The 19,539-nt window shown below is 43.5% G+C and overlaps 1 protein-coding gene across 3 annotated transcripts in view; it reads right to left on the reverse strand.

Annotated features, from left to right (window-relative positions):
* Nucleotides 1-6,274: 6,274 nt before the first annotated feature.
* LOC135542182 (ras association domain-containing protein 5-like) overlaps nt 6,275-19,539 on the reverse strand; it is a 60,915-nt gene continuing 47,650 nt past the window's right edge. For 2 of the 3 annotated variants that reach the window (XM_064968943.1, XM_064968946.1), the window contains 4 exons: nt 13,072-13,179; nt 12,549-12,873; nt 10,725-10,840; nt 6,275-10,590 (listed from right to left, as the gene is read on the reverse strand). In XM_064968943.1, coding sequence (XP_064825015.1) covers nt 10,447-10,590; nt 10,725-10,840; nt 12,549-12,873; nt 13,072-13,179 — 693 coding nt within the window. In that variant the 3' untranslated portion in view covers nt 6,275-10,446. The remainder of the gene's footprint in view (nt 10,591-10,724; nt 10,841-12,548; nt 12,874-13,071; nt 13,180-19,539) is intronic. The other variant, XM_064968945.1, reaches the window with a different exon arrangement.

Here is a 19,539-nt window from a genome sequence, read left to right on the forward strand (position 1 = left end):
GTTGGTTGTAGACTCCGTCTCATGCTACCACTAGAGTGAAAGCACCGCCAGCATTCAAAAGTGACCAAAACATCAGCCAGGAAGCATAGGAACTGAGAAGTGGTCTGTGGTCACCACCTGCAGAACCACTCCTTTATTGGGGGTGTCTTGCTAATTGCCTATAATTTCCACCTGTTGTCTATTCCATTTGCACAACAGCATGTGAAATTTATTATCAATCAGTGTTGCTTCCTAAGTGGACAGTTTGATTTCACAGAAGTGTGATTGACTTGGCGTTACATTGTGTTGTTTAAGTGTTCCCTTTATTTTTTTGAGCAGTGTATATTATTTAGTATACATTGCATCTATATTCTTTAGTATACATTACAGCTAGGCTATTTGAATCTAAGAAACAGGCAGTGGGTGCATTAAGATTATACCAATGCATGTACCAAAGCAAGCAGCATAGCAGAAATATAAACACTACATTTTACATGCCCAGCGCTTAATTTTTAGTTGTATTTAACTAGGCAAGTCGGTTAACAAATTCTTAGTTACAATGAAGGCCTACCGGTGAACATTGGGTTAACAGCCTTGTTCAGGGGCAGAATGACAGATGGGGATTAGATCCAGCAACATTTCGGTTACTGGCCCAATGCTCTAACCACTAGCCTACCACCTGGGGTGGCAGGTAGGCAGATCTGTGGGTAAAACATGTTAAACAGCAACATTGTTAGAAACCCGTAAGTAAGCATTTCACTGTTAGTCTACACCTGTTGTTTACAAAACATAGTGACAAATACAATTAGATTTGTCAAATTGTGTTTTTCACGTGCAAAAAATGGCTTAAAATCTACAATGGCTTAAAAGAATTTCGGCAAACAAGACACTGCATACATCCAAACATTATTCTAACATTCAATCTTGCGCTTCATTAATGAACAGGTAGCTAACGTTAAGTGTTGTTCATGACTTTACTGCCCCCTGCTGGAACTCTCCATCATCACACCTGATAAAAAAAATAAGTAAATCATGAAATTTTGCTGTAGCTATACATACAACTTCTCAGAGAACACTTACTACGTCCACCTCCGCCAGCACCGTATACACCACGGTCCATCCGCCGGCCACGAGCGTACTCAATAACAAGTTGTTCACCGCACAATTATTTCCCACTCAACATTCGATCGTGCACGTGAGCGAGAAGACGGAGCAATTATTGCTGACAGTAGGTCTACTGTGTTGGCTAAATCAACAACAGCTGACTAACCAGCTAACCGTTGTACAGCATTAGTAGTCGCCACTTTGCCCATACGATCCTAACGTTAGCTAGTTAAAACTTCTTATGGCTGGGGGCAGTATTGAGTAGCTTGGATGAATAAGGTGCCCAGAGTTGCTAATATTATGCATATTATTAATATATTTGGATAGACAACACTCTGAAGTTTCTAAAACTGTTTGAATGATGTCTGAGTATAACAGAACTCATATGGCAGGCAAAAACCTGAGAGAATATCCAACCAGGAGGTGGAAAATCCGAGGTTTGTAGTTTTTCAACTCTTTGCCAATCGAATATACAGTGTCTATGGGGTCAAATTGCACTTCCTAAGGCTTCCACTAGATGTCAACAGTCTTTAGAACCTTGTTTGATGCTTCTACTGTGAAGGAGGGGGGAATGGGAGCTGAATGAGTCAGTGGTCTGTCAGAGTGGCAAGAGCTGACCGCACCCGTTCACATGAGCGCAAAATCTGACACAGCGGTTGCATTAAGGAGAAGCGTATCTATAATTCCATGCATAATAGTTTAATCTTTTATTATGAGTATTTCTGTAAATTGATGTGGCTCTCTGCAAAATCACTGTATGTTTTGAAACTACTAAACATAACGCGCCAATGTAAATTCAGATTTTTGGATAGAAATATGAACCTTATCGAAGAAAACATGCATATATTATGTAACATGAAGTCCTAAGAGTATCATCTGATGAAGATCATCAAAGGTTAGTGATTAATTTTCTCTATTTCTGCTTTTTGTAAGACCAAACATAATCGTTTGGTGTGCTTTCGTCGTAAAGCCTTTTTGAAATCAGACACTGTGGTGGGATTAACAACAAGTTTATCTTTAAAATGGTGTAAAATACTTCTATGTTTGAGGAATTTTAATTATGTTGTTTTAAATTTGGCACCCTGCACTTTCACTCGCTGTTGTCATATTGATCCCGTTAGCGGGATTCAAGCCATGAGAATTAAAATCATATCCATCCTTCAGATCAACCTCCAGTAGTTTCCCGTAAACATGTATCTCAATCTGCCGACATAGAGACGCGGCATTTGGGCCAATAGTTGTAATACTGTTATGTAGTTCGCCAAGCAAAAAGTATGGAGGTCCAGGACACACCTTGGCATTTTGTCTGGATAAATCCCAAATCACTCCCTACCCCTTGGCTCTCCATTTGCGCACCTCACTAGATTAAGCAAAGCAGTGCGACAAAAACAACAACACAGAGTTACACAATCAAACATTCAGTCCATAACACAATAGAAAAATCTATGTACAATGTGTGCAAATGTAGAAGAGTAGGGAAGTACGGCAATAAATAGGCCATAGTGGCAAAAATAATTACAATTTAGCATTAACACTTGAGTGATAGATGAGCGAGCAGATGATGATGTGCAAGTAGAGATACTGGGGTGCAAAAGAGCAAGAGGATAAGCAACAATATGGGGATGAGGTAGTTGGGTGTGCTATTTACAGATTGGCTGTGTACAGGTACAGTGATCGGTAAGCTGCTCTGATAGCTGATGCTTAAAGTTAGAGAGGGAGATATAAGACTCCAGCTTCAGTGATTTTTGCCATTCGTTCCAGTCATTGGCAGCAGAGAACTGGAAGGAAAGGCGGCCAAAGGAGGTGTTGGCTTTGGGGATGACCAGTGAGATATACCTGCTGGAGCGTGTGCTACAGTTGGGTGTTGCTATGGTGACCAGTGAGTTGAGATAAGGTGGGGCTTTACCTAGCTAAGGCTTATAGATGACCAGGAGCCAGTGAGTTTGACGAAGAATATGTAGTGAGGGCCAGTCAACGAGAGCCTACAGGTCGCAGTGGTGGGTAGTATATGGGGCTTTGGTGACAAAACAGATGGCACTGTGATAGACTGCATCCAATTGGCTGAGTAGAGTGTTGGAGGCTATTTAGTAAATTACATCCCGAAGTCTAGGATCGGTAAGATAGTCAGTTTTACGAGGGTATGTTTGGCAGCATGAGTGAAGGAGGATTTGTTGCGAAATAGGAAGCCGATTCTAGACTTAATTTTGGATTGGAGATGCTTAGTGTGAGTCTGGAAGAAGAGTTTACAGTCTAACCACACACCTAGATATATGTAGTTGTCCACGTATTCTAGGTCAGAACCGTCCAGAGTAGTGATGCTAGTCAGGAGGGAGGGTGCGGGCAGCAATCGGTTGAAGAGCATGCACTTAGTTTTACTTAGCATTTAAAAGCAGTTGGAGGCCACGGAAGGAGTGTTGTATGACATTGAAGCTCGTTTGGGGGTTTGTTAGCACAGTGTCCAAAGAAATATCAGACTTCAGACTTTAGTGCGTTCAAGACAACTGGCAACGGAAATACAACTGGGAAAATTCATTTTGAATGGTCATTCAACTCGGAATTTCAATTCAGGAACTTGTGCCACTTTCGAGAGCTCTGACTTTCCGACCTTAAGATCATCGACGTCATGATTTTACATCGTTTATATCAGAGTTGCCTGTTGTATTGAACGCACGGGCAGCGCCATTGAGGGCTTCGATCATTTTAATGTAGTCAACTGGGTGGGACTTCCAACTTCATTGGCTGATCCCTCCTGATGACCCGGTTGGACATGGCACCAACAGGGTCATCAAGAGGGATCAGCCAATGAAGTTGGAAGTCCCACCCAATTGTGAAGAAGAAAATTGAGTAGGCTACTTTAAAATGGAGATGGCTTTAATGGCGTCACAGACGCTTTAACGGAACATATACTAAGATGAGTCCTCTATCTCTATGGTTTGTGCTCTGGAGCGTACAATAAATTGCGTACAGACATTTCCTCGCCTGTAATTTATGTTCAAACCACACTGACGTGCAGTTTGTGCACATCAAAAGATCTGGCCATCAACAATTCTAAATGTTTATTGGGCACACGTGATATTATCTCATAGAACAAACATATAATATCCACTAAGCCTGTGTTAACCTCAGACCTTATTTTTGCATTCAGCCCAAAAAACCTATTCGTTCCCCATAGGAACGGCTGAATGAATGGCTGAACGCAACTCATTTCCGGAGATTGGACCATCAAAAATCGAAAACTGTTTGTTGGGAAAACAAAAATCCACTCAGTATTAATGTGCACTTGATTTCTATTAGCAGGAATCGTTTTTTAAAAATAATATATCATTTGAAGCTACCATAACTATCCATGGGACCTGTTTCTCTATGTTTTTGTTAAACTTTGCAAAACAAACCATACTGATTCATAATGAATGATGTTTATTCTGGCTCTCTCCTACCACTCAACCCTTGGATGAGCACACTTCTGGAACACACAGACACAGGAAACCATTTTGGGACTCATAATTAATGGAAGGGAAACTCCTCAGAGTTTGACAAAGCTCCAAAATGAGGAGCTAGAGACCTTTTAGAAAGAGCTGGTTGAACTCGGGGTAATTGTGGAACAGCCACTGACATAGAGGAAGCTGGCCTGGCTACTGTACAGAAAGTCATTAAGACTGCAGCACAGAGAAATGAGTATATCCAGAGAACTTTCCTGACCAGGAAACAAAGTGAGAATGAGCTCATAAAAGGACATGAAAGAGACTCATTAAAGGATAACAATTTGATTTAATTCTTCATTTTCTTTACAGGTAACTATATACACATCTAATTCTCCAGATAAACCAACCTAAGAAGTTGCTGGAAAGCATCGATTGTCCACATTTTTATTTTTTATTTTGTTATTTTACTAGGCAAGTCAGTTAAGAACAAATTCTTATTTTCAATGACAGCCTAGGAACAGTGGGTTAAGTGCCTGTTCAGGGGCAGAACGACAGATTTGTACCTTGTCAGCTCGGGGATTTGAACTTGCAACCTTTCGGTTAACTAGTCCAATACTCTAACCACTAGGCTACCCTGCCGCCCCATCCTCTGACACTTAACGCCATCTTGAAGAGCGTGAAACGTAAAATAAATAACACACACGCAGATGTAACACACGCAGATGTAACAGACACAAACAGACAGACACACATTCTTATGGGTTCCATCACAGACATGTAGTCTGGTCTCAGATCTGTTTGCGTGGCCTCTCTATATGCCCTGTGAGGGCAGGAGTAGGAGGGGGGTGATAAAGGTAAGTTGGTAAGGAAAAGAGATATGACATATAGAAAGAACCCAGTTACACACACACACACACACACACACACACACACACACACACAAAGGCTACATAGAACAAAAGGCACTGCCAGCAGGAACAGCCTGAACATTGAGAAGGTTAGGGTTGGGTTATAAGGGGTTGAGGAGGTAAGGGGATGGGATGGACATGGGCTCTCTGCATCAGGAAGACATGTGCTTTTGGACGATGATAGAGACTCATTGGAATACATCGGTATTAACTCTCATATAATTTTTTATACTATCATCTCCAGCCCTCGACTCACACACCAATGATAAAAATCATTATAACCAATGTTAATAATTTATCCTCCAGAAAGTATAGACTTTTCCCGCATTTTGTTGTGTTACAGCCTGAATTTAAAATAGATTACATTTAGATTTTGCGTCACTGACCAACACCGTATAATTCTGTTTGTAGAACATTTTTGAAATGAATACAAAATTAAAAGATGACATGTCTTAAGTTAATAAGTATTCCATTTATTGTGGCAAGAGTAAAAATGTGCTTAACGAATCGCAGAGTAAGTTGGATAGACTGTGTTCAACAATAGTGGTTAAAATGATCTCTGTACCACACACATACAATTATCTGTAGGGTCCCTCAATCGAGTAATGAATGTCAAGCACAGATTCAACCACAAAGGCCAGGGATGTTTTTCAATGCCTCGCAAAGAAGAGCATCTATTGGTAGATGGGTAAATATAAAATAAAAAGCAATTGCTGAATATCCCTTTGAGCATGGTGAAGCTGTTAATTAGGCTTTGGATGGTGTATCAATACACACCCAGTTACTACAAAGATAGGCGTCCTTCCTAACTCAGTTGCCGGAGAGGAATGAAACTGCTCAGGGATTTCACCATGAGGCCAATGGAGATGTTAAAACAGTTACGAGTTTAATGGTGGGATATGATCAAAGTGAGGATGGATCAACAACAACATAGTTACTCCACAATACTAACCTAAATGACAGAGTGAAAAGAAGAAAGCCGGTACAGAATAACAATATTCCAAAGCGTGCATCCTGTTTGTAGCAAGGCACTAAAACAATGTGGCATAGAAATGAACTTTTTGTCCTGAATACAAAGTGTTATGTTTGGGGTAAATCCAATACAACACATCACTGAGTATCACTCTTCATATTTTCAAGCATGGTGGTGGTGGCATCATGTTATGGGTATGCTTGTCATCGGCAAGGCCTGGCAGCATTTTCCAAACTCTGTCCTCCGGCTTGATGATTAGTTGATTATTTGAATCAGCTGTGTAGTGCAAGGGTAAGAAACAAAATGTGCACCCCTTGAGGTCCCGAGGACCGAGTTTGGGAAACCCTGGACTAGGGAGTTTCAAAAATAAAAATAAAAAAAATGGTAAGACTTGAAAATGACTGTCTAGCAATGAATGATCAACTTGACAGAGCTTGAATAATTAAAAATAATAATAAATGGGCAAATATTGTACAATCCAGGGGCCTCATTTATCAATATTGCATGGAAACTACTCTAAAATACTCTAGAATGGTGTATGCATAGAAACGGTGTGATTCATCAAACAATCCTACGAGCATCACATGCACACTGGTAGGAGATAAACCGTTTATAAATACCAATTGTTCTCAGCCTCAGTGCTCTTGCATGACCTTGGTGGTTTGCGTTTCAAAATGACCCTAAATAAACATAATTAAACAATGTTTAATTAGGGGCATTTTCAAATGCAAACCTCATTTCAAAAGCAGCACGTTAAAGCACGCGGGGAATATACAACCCCATACCATGAAATACAACAGCCTAACCAAAACGGCAAAGAAGAAGAAAAATCTGAGACTGAAAAAGAGGTGCTAGTGTCAGAGTGAGTACAACCAAAACAGTTTATTTGGCTCGCTCAGTTGTGGCTTTAACCAGTAAACAAAACAAAAAAAACATGGCTACAAAGAGGACCATTATGACAATTCAAGTTGCTTTAGCAATGGCAAATATACTTAAAATAAGTAGGTAACACTAACCAATAAGCCATCCATCTTCCACAGCTCCCTCGGACAGGCGTATAGGCCGACATTGCTGTTCTGCAGAATGAACGAGTCGTGCGTTCCGCCTCGCCACCACATTCAGCAGCGTCTTTTGCGCATCATAATAACCTGCACATAAAGAGTGGAAGCCTTTTCTGTTCACATAGTTGAAATAGTTTTGGGATGGTAATTTGATGGCAATGTGGGTGCCGTCTATTGCTCCGTTCCTATTCGGGTACTCGTTGTTGGCATCATGGCAAAGAAAGCCCTCTTGACTTCAATGTGTTGTGCGATGGTGTATGGAACTTGTATGTATAGCTAAGTGTTGCTGATGACTTCATCCAAAACATTGGCTCATCAAGGGCTGTGAGATGCCGAACGGCAAGCCCCCACGCAGAAATGTACCCGTTGCCAAGTACCCTTAAAAGTACCCTTTTTAAAGTAGGTCTTAAATCCTCTCAAAATTCAATGATATCTGATGAGCCAATCTGTACTTTCTGCAGAAAAGGTCCCACCAGTCTCTACAAAATGCAGCGTGTGCCTAATCTTCAAACCGAGCAGGATCAGCCAACGCTCTTGCCATTTCGCATTAGCTCAGGCTTTTATAGCATTTCAACAATGTTCGAAATAGTTTAACAAACGACTGTACTTTATATGGATTATTATCGAAACACGTGTACTGATGCGGTCAAATTATATCGCATGTCAAGGTATGTTGCATAAATCCACAATGGAAATACAATGAAATAAAAAAATGATTTAATTATTACTCAAATAATGTCACACATTTTCAACGTATATTTCCCCATTCTACACTCAACAAGCAGTTCCCATATTCCAGCATTTGGCACTGTGCGTAAGCATGGTCACGGTCGTGCATACATTTATGCACACTCAAGCAAGCGTTCATATTCATAAATCTCACACTTTGTGGGGAAACGACTCCATGTATGGTTTACACACAGATTTGTGCATCTGCATGATTGATAAACGAGGCCCCAGGTGTGCGAAGCTCTTAGAGACTTACCCAAAAAGACTGTCTTCACTGCCAAAGTTGCTTCTACAACATATGACTCAGGGGTGTGAATATTTATGTAAATGAGATATTTATGCATTTCATTTTCAATACATTTGCAAACATTTCTAAAAACATGTTTTCTCTTTGTGGGACATTATGTGTAGATGGATGAAAGAAAATATTGAATCCATTTTGAATTCGGGCTGAAACACAACAAAATGTGGAAAAAGTCAAGGGGTATGAACACTTTCTGAATGCACTGTATGCGTCACACTCAGATAAACATCATTGGTACGATAAAATTCAATTTCTACAAAATAATCACTAATTTCATGCCGAATTTCATGCCCCTTCTCTAGGATACTCTACAGACCTGTGGCCAGAATCAGTTTGTTTATTCTACAATAAGTCATATTTCCAGTGAGATATCCCACTACTTCTGGGGAGAGAGGGACACAGGGTTCCTGTCCCTCTTAACTTGGGTGTGATCAACAGAATGGTGTTTCTCAATGAACAATACAGACAGGAGTTTTTCCTGTCCACATGAACTGACCAGGAGTACCTCCTCGCGGTATGACCCTTGACCTCCAGTCAGTGTTTAAGCATCGGTTCCTCTCATTCACTCAGTCCTGTAACAGTCTGCTCAGTGGCAGGGCTTCATGGGCCTGTCACAGCAGCACAGAGTGGCTGGCTCTAACAGGCCTCTAACAACATTAGCTACAGCTGCATACGCTCTACACAGACACAGCAGCACGGCACGTCTCCCATCAGACGAAATGTCCATTTCCAGGTTAGGAGATAGGGGTCGGGGGTTACTGATGACAGGGTGAACAGTTCACGGAGAATCAGAACATCAACATCCCATTGAGCGGTTTGTAAATGCTTAAAACACCAGCAGACGGTTCAAGCAGTGAAGGAATGCTTACTTGTTTTGATTGTTTACGTTCCGTATGCTTACGTAGAATGGGTTAATGAATAACAGGGTGGATATCTATTGGGTATATAAGGCCTATTGTATGTTGCTATATATATATATATGTGTGTGACTGCTGTCAGGGTACACAAACGGATGTCTGAAGAGATGGGAATAACATCTACCTATGAAATACACGTCTGTCTGCACAAGACCTCCCACACTAGCATGGCTACTCTGGTAGAGGGAGACGCAGGGTTAAGTGCAAGTTAGCCGCCTGAGATAGAGGGTTCATTTCAGTGCTGGATAAAGAAGTTAGGACAGAGATGTTCAAGTCTTCTTACGATTCTGTAGCCTTCTGGGCTTAATAGAGCGGTTCCATGAGAAACACTGCTGTACATCCCTGGGACTGATATGAGAGGAGTCTGAAGATGAGAATGGATTCTGGTGTTCCTTTTTCCACACCCTAACCCTACACAGATGTACCCCACCATACCAACCCTGCTTCCCAATCCAACCATGACAACCCCCCCATCCTACCCTCGGCCCTGGACACAAGGCATGCAGGGACAACACATGAGAGTTGATATAATAAACATCAAGTAACGGAACATTTCAAATGGTCCACACACCTAAATCTTTATGCATGGGCACCGGGGCAGATAGAGCAAGGTGAGACTCATGCGTAAGCAACACTTGCAGTAGCAGCGGCAGCAGCAGTAGAATCTTCAAAACATTCTCAGACCAAACTGAGATTCAATGTAACACTAGAAGACCCATCAGGTCAGATTGTCAGATCAAACCAAGATATCCGAGCCCCATGAAGTCAGACGGTCGGTCCTTCAGTTCAGTGTCTTTTTACTCGCAAGGATACACAGACTTCTTTTGTTCTAGCATCCTGTCCACTCATCCCTCAAACAGTCCCTTTTCCCCTGTCCGTGCTTTCTCAACCCCGCCTCCCTTCTCCAGAGGGGATGTGAGGAGTGAGGGAGGGGCTGCCCGTGTCCTGAGGGGAGAATAGTAATCTAAGCCTCAGTGGGCTCCTGTCTCTCCCTGGGTCAAAAGAGGGTGAGGGTTGAAAGGTCAGAGTGAGAGATGAAGGGTGAGGGGTCAGGGTTGATCCTCCCGTAATGCCTTCTGCAAGCTCTGTCGGTAGACTGCGAATCTCTGCTCCACCAATCGCACACGCTCTGCCTCCTCCTTCTCCAGAATCACCAGGAAGTTCTGCAGCTCAGGCACCGAGAACGCATGCCACTGAGATGGAGAGAACGAAAGGGAGCGAGAGCGGTATTAGTGATGTTAGAGATGGCATTCATGAAGCAATGAATGATTTTAGGACACACAGTGTGTGTGTGTGTGTGTTGTGTTGTGTTGTGTGTTTGTCGTACCTCCACTTCTCCAGTCTCGTTCTCCTTGAGGACGAAGCTGAGCAGCTCAGGATCTGGACCCACCACCAGTCTCAGAGCGAGAGGACACTCCACAAGAGGAAGCTTCTGGAACAGATCTACACAGACACACGACAAAGGAAAGACACATTAGATTCCACATCCAGGCCGTTTAAATATTATCAGAAATCTTCAAAATCTACTCTCAGTCGGGTGGCAGAGTGTAAATATGGAATGTATACAGTGGGGAGAACAAGTATTTGATAACCTGCAAAATCGGCAGTGTTTCCTACTTACAAAGCATGAAGAGGTCTGTAATTTTTTACAATAGGTACACTTCAACTGTGAAAGACAGAATCTAAAACAAAAATCCAGAAAATCACATTGTATGATTTTTAGGTAATTAATTTGCATTTTATTGCATGACAAAAGTATTTGATCACCTACCAACCAGTAAGAATTCCGGCTCTCACAGACCTGTTAGTTTTTCTTTAAGAATCCCTCCTGTTCTCCACTCATTACCTGTATTAACTGCACCTGTTTGAACTCGTTACCTGTATAAAAGACACCTGTCCACACACTCAATCAAACAGACTCCAACCTCTCCACAATGGTCAAGACCAGAGAGCTGTGTAAGGACATCAGGGATAAAATTGTGGACCTGCACAAGGCTGGGATGGGCTACAGGACAATAGGCAAGCAGCTTGGTGAGAAGGCAACAACTGTTGGCGCAATTATTAGAAAATGGAAGAAGTTTAAGATGACGGTCAATCACCCTCGGTCTGGGGCTCCATGCAAGATCTCACCTCGTGGGGCATCAATGATCCCGAGGAATTTGAGGGATCAGCCCAGAACTACACGGCAGGACCTTGTCAATGACCTGAAGAGAGCTGGGACCACAGTCTCAAAGAAAACCATTAGTAACACACTACGCCGTCATGGATTAAAATCCTGCAGCGCACGCAAGATCCCCCTGCTCAAGCCAGCGCATGTCCAGGCCCGTCTGAAGTTTGCCAATGACCATCTGGATGATCCAGAGGAGGAATGTGAGAAGGTCATGTGGTCTGATGAGACAAAAATAGAGCTTATTGGTCTAAACTCCAGTCGCCGTGTTTGGAGGAAAGAGAAGGGTGAGTACAACCCCAAGAACACCATCCCAACTGAAGCATGGAGGTGGAAACATCATTCTTTGGGGATGCCTTTCTGCAAAGGTGACAACACAACTGCACCGTATTGAGGGGAGGATGGATGGGGCCATGTATCGCGAGATCTTGGCCAACAACCTCCTTCCCTCAGTAAGAGCATTGAAGATGTGTCGTGGCTGGGTCTTCCAGCATGACAACGGCCCGAAACACAACCAGGGCAACTAAGGAGTGGCTCCGTAAGAAGCATCTCAAGGTCCTGGAGTGGCCTAGCCAGTCTCCAGACCTGAACCCAATAGAACATCTTTGGAGGGAGCTGAAAGTCCGTATTGCCCAGCGACAGCACGACTCCCTGCTGCAGTGTGTGCAAACCTGGTCAAGAACTACAGGAAACGTATGATCTCTGTAATTGCAAACAAAGGTTTCTGTACCAAATATTAAGATCTGCTTTTCTGATGTATCAAATACTTATGTTATGCAATAAAATGCAAAATAATTACTTAAAAATCATACAATGGGATTTTCTGGATTTTTGTTTTAGATTCCTTCTCTCACAGTAGAAGTGTACCTATGATAAAAATTACAGACCTCTACATGCTTTGTAAGTAGGAATACCTGCCAAATCAGCAGTGTTCAAATACTTGTTCTCCCCACTGTATACGTGTAATCTGTGTGCGTAACTCACCTTGTCCATCGCGGTGTGTCTGTCTGTACAGAGCAAACTTGCGTGGGTTATCCTGCACCATAAACTTCTTCAGCAGGCCCTGTATGACCTCCCTGACTGTGGTAGTACTACTGATGTGGATCTGCTTCACACAGTCACTGGGCAGGTAGAACGACGTCCGCTTCTCACTGAACCCTGCTCCCGCCCCCTCCTGGCCCTCTGACACAGTCATTGGCCGTCTTTCCGCCTGGCCGTCTAATCCCGTCCCCTCCACAGCAAGCACCGTGACTGGTCGACTTAGTCTGAGGTGGACCTTAATGAAGCCAGTGTACAAACCATCAGCACCCTGGGGGATAGAGAGAAAGATTCATGTGTGTCTGTATTGGTAAATTCCCACTCAGTACTTCATACTAGTACACTCTTAGAAAAAAGGGTTCCAACATGGTTCTTCGGCTGTCCCAGTAGGAGAACCCTTTTATGGTTCTAGATAACTGTTTTTTCTAAGAATGTACCTATGTGTATATTTAAGTGTTGTAGCACCCACCAGTTTCATGCCATTCTCTGAGACCGTAGAGTTGTAGTCCTCTATCTTGGCCCGTAATTCTTCCTCTGACAGAGCCTTGGGCCCTCTCTCCTCTTCGACCTCTTTCTGCTGAAACACAGAGAGAGAGAGACAGACAGCAGGCTGTGTGAGAAACAGGAACTGCAGTACAGGGGGAAGTTGAGACAGACAGAGCAGTCATTATGACTCAGACCTGAGGACACCTGGACTATATATGATGTTTCTTTCAGTCTGCTGCTATCACTCCAAACAACAGAGGGTGCGCTGTCTTTCAGACAGGCACAGTGGAGTTTACACTTTGGCCTAAGAACCCAGGGTACACTGTGCGCGCGCACACACTCACAGTCTTGTACAGCTAACCTTGTGGGGACACACAATTCAGTTCCATTCAAAATCTTATTTTCCCTAACCCCAACTGTACTCTTACCCTAACCCAAAAACCTAACCCTAACTCCTAACTCTAACTCTTAACATAATTCTAACCCTAATTCTAACCTTAACCCTAAACCCCCTAGAAATAACATTTGACCTCGTGGGGACTGACAATGTCCCCAGTTGCTCGAATTGTTATATTTTTACTATTCTTATGGGGACTTTTGGTCCCCACAAGAATAGTTAAACACGTCCACACACACACACACACACACACGCGCACACGCACGCACACGCACGCACACACACACCCCCCCACACTTCTGTACATTGCCCATTGGGCTCTAACATTTATAGAATGTTGTGTGACTCCTCATTCTTGTCTCCCTTTCCCTTCCTCCTCCTCCCATCCTCCCAAGCCCCAGCATGACACAACACTGCAGTTGCCCCCACAGACTGAACAGGAGGCAGGAAATATTCTGAATGGAGCAGAGACATAGAGAATTACACTGAAACTATGACTCTATGCCTCTGTGTTGCTCTTTTTCTCAGTCTCGCTCCCTCTTTCTCTCCCCCTGTTCTCTCCCTCTTCATCCCCACTGACAGACACATCAAGCAGTCACTCGGACAGCTCCAATCTCTCCCACTGCTAAGGCCACGAAAAAGCACAAAACTCCCCCTCCCACCATGCAGTGTGAGTGAAGGGCTCATCATGAGGCTCGCTCATTATGGGGGTGAGGGAGAGATGAAGGAGCGATGGGGGATGATGAGGCGCGAAGGGATGATGAGAACGGGGGAGAGGAGGTGAGAAGAGGAGAGAACATGGGGAGGCATGGTTGCTGAGCAAGCCTTAGCAACACAGAGTTTGACTGGGTTATTTATAGATGCATCCTCTTATGTGGATGCTGTTTTCTTTTTTTTTCTCCTCCTTTTCACTCTCTTTTTCTGGGACACGGTTGTGTGAGCGATAGACAGCTAGGGGAAGAGAGAGAGAGAGAATGCAGGGCAGGAATCTTTTATGTATGGGAGTCCTCAGGGCGTGAGGGGACAGATTCTGCTTCATTCAGTACAGTCACTTTGTATACACGTGTCTGTGTGTGTGTGTGTGTGTGTGTGTGTGTGTGTGTGTGTGTGGTGAGGGTGCAGTATATCTTGGCTTGCGTTGAGCAGAGATGGGGAGTAGGTTCAGTATGAACAGGACGTGGTGTCTTCCCTTTCTTCACTCTTCTCTTGTCTCATGACAGACCCATTAACTTCTCTCCTCCATGAACAATCTGCTCAGGCGGAGAGTTACGTTTGCTGTGCGTTTACGGCTTAGTGTGTTGTGTGTGTTTATCGTGGCAGGTTCCAGTGCAGTAAGAGTTAATGATGTGAGAACGCAGAGGGAGCTTTGGGCAAACTGGTATAAAATGTCAAACTGACCATCTCTAAACAACCGCGAGACTAAAGACCTTGAAACAGCATGAACATTCCTGCAACATCAAAGCTAGAGGATTGGCACAGCATTACTGTATTATGTGCAACTCAATGTCTGCTGATGGGGAAAATACTCCACTACAGACTGTATATATTTTTTATATACATTTAGGTTGCTATATGCCATAGAGACGCATTTTGAACACACACCTGCCTCACACATAGGCAGGGTCAGACTACGGGCCCCTCAAGGATGCGTGCTTAGTCCCCTCCTGTACTCCCTGTTCACCCATGACTGTGTGGCCACGCACGACTCCAACACCGTCATCATGTTTGCAGACGACGTAACGGTGGTATGCCTGATCACCAACGACGATGAGACAACCTACAGGGAGGAGGGCAGAGACCTGGCAGTGTGGTGCCAGGACAACAACCATTCCCTCAACGTCAGCAAGACAAAAGGAGCTGATCGTGGACAACAGGACCGAGCATGCCCCCATTCACATTGATGGGGCTGTAGTGGAGTGGGTCGAGAGCTTCAAGTTCCTTGGTGTCCACATCACTAAGGCTCGATCATGATCTAAACTAGGGTTGAATATTTTCTATGTATTTTACAAATGTTCCGTCCTGAAAATAAATGACTTTTCTCCCGGGTAACCTGCTATTTCCTGCCAAAACCGGAAGTGTCATTCAAAATCATTATAAAGCATATGCATCGTGCCTTCGTAAAGTATTCAGACGGCAGGGACCGTAAGACGAGTCAGGATCGAGCCAAAAATTAACGGAGCAAAGTACAGATCTTAGATGAAAACCTGCTCCAGAACGCTCAGAACTTCAGACTGGGGCGAAGGTTGACCTTCCAACAGGACAATGACCCTAAACACACTGCAGGAGTGGCTTCGGGACAAGTCTCGGAATGTCCTTGAGTGGCCCAGCCAGAGCCCGGACTTGAACCCGATCGAACATCTCTGGAGAGACCAGAAAATAGCTGTGCAGCAACGCTTCCCATCCAACCTGACAGAGCAAGAGAGGATCTGCAGAGAAGAATGGGAGAAACTCCTCAAATTGACTCGGTACCGGTACTCCTTGTATATAGCCTCGATATTGTTACAAAAAACAAACAACTTATTTGCTAATCTTTTCTTACTTTTTAACTCTGCGTTGTCGGTAAAGGGCTCGTAAGTAAGCAATTCATGGTCAAATCTACACATGGTCAAATCTACACCAAATATTATTTGATTTTGCCATGAAGATGAGAGAACATTTTGTAGTTTTAAAGCTAATTTCCTGCCATTCTACACATTTTGCCATGAGGCTGAGACACAATATTCCAGGGTCAGAGTTGAAAAATCCTCCTTCACTAGTTCTTAGTTCTTGAAAACTCTCAAGTCTCTCAGGAATTCCTGTGTTTGTGGCTTGATGTTTCCTAACTGCTAAATATAGTTCTCTCCCTCCCCTCTGTGCATTTCTCTAGAAGTGAGAGAGAGAATGGTCAGAGGACAATAGAATAGTAGGACAATTCACCCCTGTCGGGTCCATGGCCGACCACACCCACACAGAGCTCAGGCCTAGAGAAAGTACACCAGAATATCCAAACTCAGATCCAGGGCTCCCAGACATCCACAGCCAGAGAAAGTAAACCAGAATACCCCAACTCAGACCCAGGGCTCCCAGACATCCACAGCCAGGGAAAGTAAACCGGAATACCCAAAGCCAGACCCAGGGCTCCCAGACATCCACAGCCAGGGAAAGTAAACCAGAATACCCAAAGCCAGACCCAGGGCTCCCAGACATCCACAGCTAGGGAAAGTAAACCAGAATACCCCAACTCAGACCCAAGGCTCCCAGACATCCACAGCCAGGGAAAGTAAACCAGAATACCCCAACTCAGACCCAGGGCTCCCAGACATCCACAGCCAGGGAAAGTAAACCAGAATACCCCAACTCAGACCCAGGGCTCCCAGACATCCACAGCCAGGGAAAGTAAACCAGAATACCCAAAGCCAGACCCAGGGCTCCCAGACATCCACAGCCAGGGAAAGTAAACCAGAATACCCAAATCCAGACCCAGGGCTCCCAGACATCCACAGCCAGGGAAAGTAAACCAGAATACCCAAAGCCAGACCCAGGGCTCCCAGACATCCACAGCCAGGGAAAGTGCACATGGCTCACACATTGGAGGTTGTTGTTGCTCCCACTTTGACAGGATCAAACTTTGTGAAGCATTCATTTGGGCTGCAATCTGAGGTGCAGTTAATTTCCGATATCTGAGGCTGGTAACTCTAATGAACTTATCTTCTGCAGCAGAGGTAACTCTGGGTCTTCCTTTCCTGTGGCGGTCCTCATGAGAGATAGTTTTATCATAGTGTTTGATGGTTTTAGCGACTGCACTTGAAAAAACTTTAAAAGTTCTTGACATTTTCCAGATTGACTGACCTGCATGTCTTAAAGTAATGATGGACTGTCGTTTCTCTTTGCTTATTTGACATAATATGGACGTGGTCTTTTACCAAAAAGGGCTATCTTCTGTATACCTCCCTACCATGTCACAACACAACTGATTGGCTCAAACGCATTTCGAAGTAAAGAAATTCCACAAATTAACTTTTAACATGGCACACCTTTTAATTGAAATGCATTCCAGGGGACTACCTCATGAAGCTGGTTGAGAGAATGCCAAAAGTGTGCAAAGCTGTCATGACAAAGGGTGGATTCTTTGAAGAATCTCAAATACAAAATATATTTGGATTTGTTTAACACTTTTTTTGGTTACTACATGTATGTGCTATTTCATGGTTTTGATGTCTTCACTATTATTCTACAATGTAGAAAATAGTCAAAATAAAGAAAAACCCTTGAATGAGTAGGTGTGTCCAAACTTATGACTGATACTGTATGTTAGAGCACTTTGGTTTCATGAATAAATATGTTGTAATGGAACCACATGACCTGTTTCTGTCTTCAGTCTTTTTAAATTAGGATAGATGGGCTATATGGGCTAGGGTATAGGTCAAATTTAATAGTCTGACTATAACCAGCCTAAAACTCCATTCCTATTCAGAGTTTATAGAAAATGAATAGAATTGGAAATGAGCTATTATCAGGCTGGTTAATCTGAAGCACGTCTGTTGAATTTTGAAAAATTCATCGCACTCGTCCCCACCCCACCTACTCAGCCAGTCAGGAGCGGCTACTGCGTTGCGGCCATGGCATACTGCATACCTTTTACTAAATAGTACATGCTAAATAGGATGTGGCAATAAGTACATAATATACAGTTTAAATATGTAATACGCTAGTATGGGTATTCGGACACGGCCAGTGTCATCTGAGCAGTGGTGGGCCGTCAGGGCCAGCAAGGCCTTCTCTGCTGGCCTAAACATCATCAGAATATATATTTTTTTTCAATATATTTTCCCACAAATATGTATTAAATTATTCCCCAGAGTAAGAGTTACACTCTTCATTTCATAGCGTTCCTCTTGGTTGCACTGCTTCCAGCACCAGGTTGAGATTTGGAGGGCTGGTCTTTAGATATTTTATCCAATCATATTCAGCCATCATGTGTTGCCAGGGGTCTAAAATCTGCCCTCAGGCCTTCAGAATCAACAGTGCAGGCGCTTTTAGCTTAAAGTGAATGGAAATTAAAATTTAGTGTCAACCAATCAGCTTTAGTGTTGGCTATTGTACGCCTGCTGGCTGGCTCCAGTGTTACACAGGAGCCAGCTAGCAGGCGTAGTGCCTGCACGTCTTTTGATTGGATTACCAACTAGGAAACTGAAATTGATCAACAAATTAATTTGCGTACTACTAAACTGTTTTTTCAACCCACAATGGCGGAAGGAGAAGATATCAATTTGGTCGAGGATATAATTATAACTCTATTCTCAAGACAAACTTTTCAAGAAAAGTTAGACATTGTCAGGAGAGGTAGACGCTGATGCTACAAAGCCGACGCTACAAAGACCGGCTCCGAGAAGCACTGTAAACTGTACTGCTGGGAATGCCTATTATTTGCAAGTGATCGATTTGGTGTTTGGAGCCACACTGGCTTTGCAAACCTGAGTTTTCTAACCAAGGCAACAACGAGACACCAAAGTACGGCTGGGCACTTACAAACAATGGTGCTTTTGAAAACTTTTGGGGACACCCGAGTGGATCTACAGCTCAACGAACAAGCACGCAGGGCAACAAAGCTGCACAATGAAAAGGTATTGTATTCTTCCCCTGCAATTCTCTGAATAAAAATGCCAATTTCAAGGTGACGCAACGCCTGGTTATACTGCGTTTCTGTCTAAATGTATAGTGTCTAGAGCCATGGCATCATAATGATGGTATTAAGAGGTGGATTAATTCGGGTGGGACTGTGTAGGACTTCACTGAAGGCCCAGGCCCCAGAACCACGGCACGCTACTGCATCTGAGGCTGCAGTGTTGCCCCAGAAACATTACAAACAGATTCAGGCAACAAACACAACAGCTTAACATTCACTAAAAACTTTCCCCTCAACGGTAAATGGTGATGACTCATATTCGCCTGGGTACTCCGTGGCTCACTCTCAGATACTAGCTTACAGAAGGTTCCAGCACTTTAGTGTCATAAACATTTTCCAAAACAGAACTTTAAGTGATGTCTGTGGGCGTCCTGATACTGGATTACCTA

This window comes from Oncorhynchus masou, chromosome 6 (genome assembly GCF_036934945.1).
Source record: "Oncorhynchus masou masou isolate Uvic2021 chromosome 6, UVic_Omas_1.1, whole genome shotgun sequence".
Taxonomy (NCBI): Eukaryota; Metazoa; Chordata; class Actinopteri; order Salmoniformes; family Salmonidae; genus Oncorhynchus; species Oncorhynchus masou.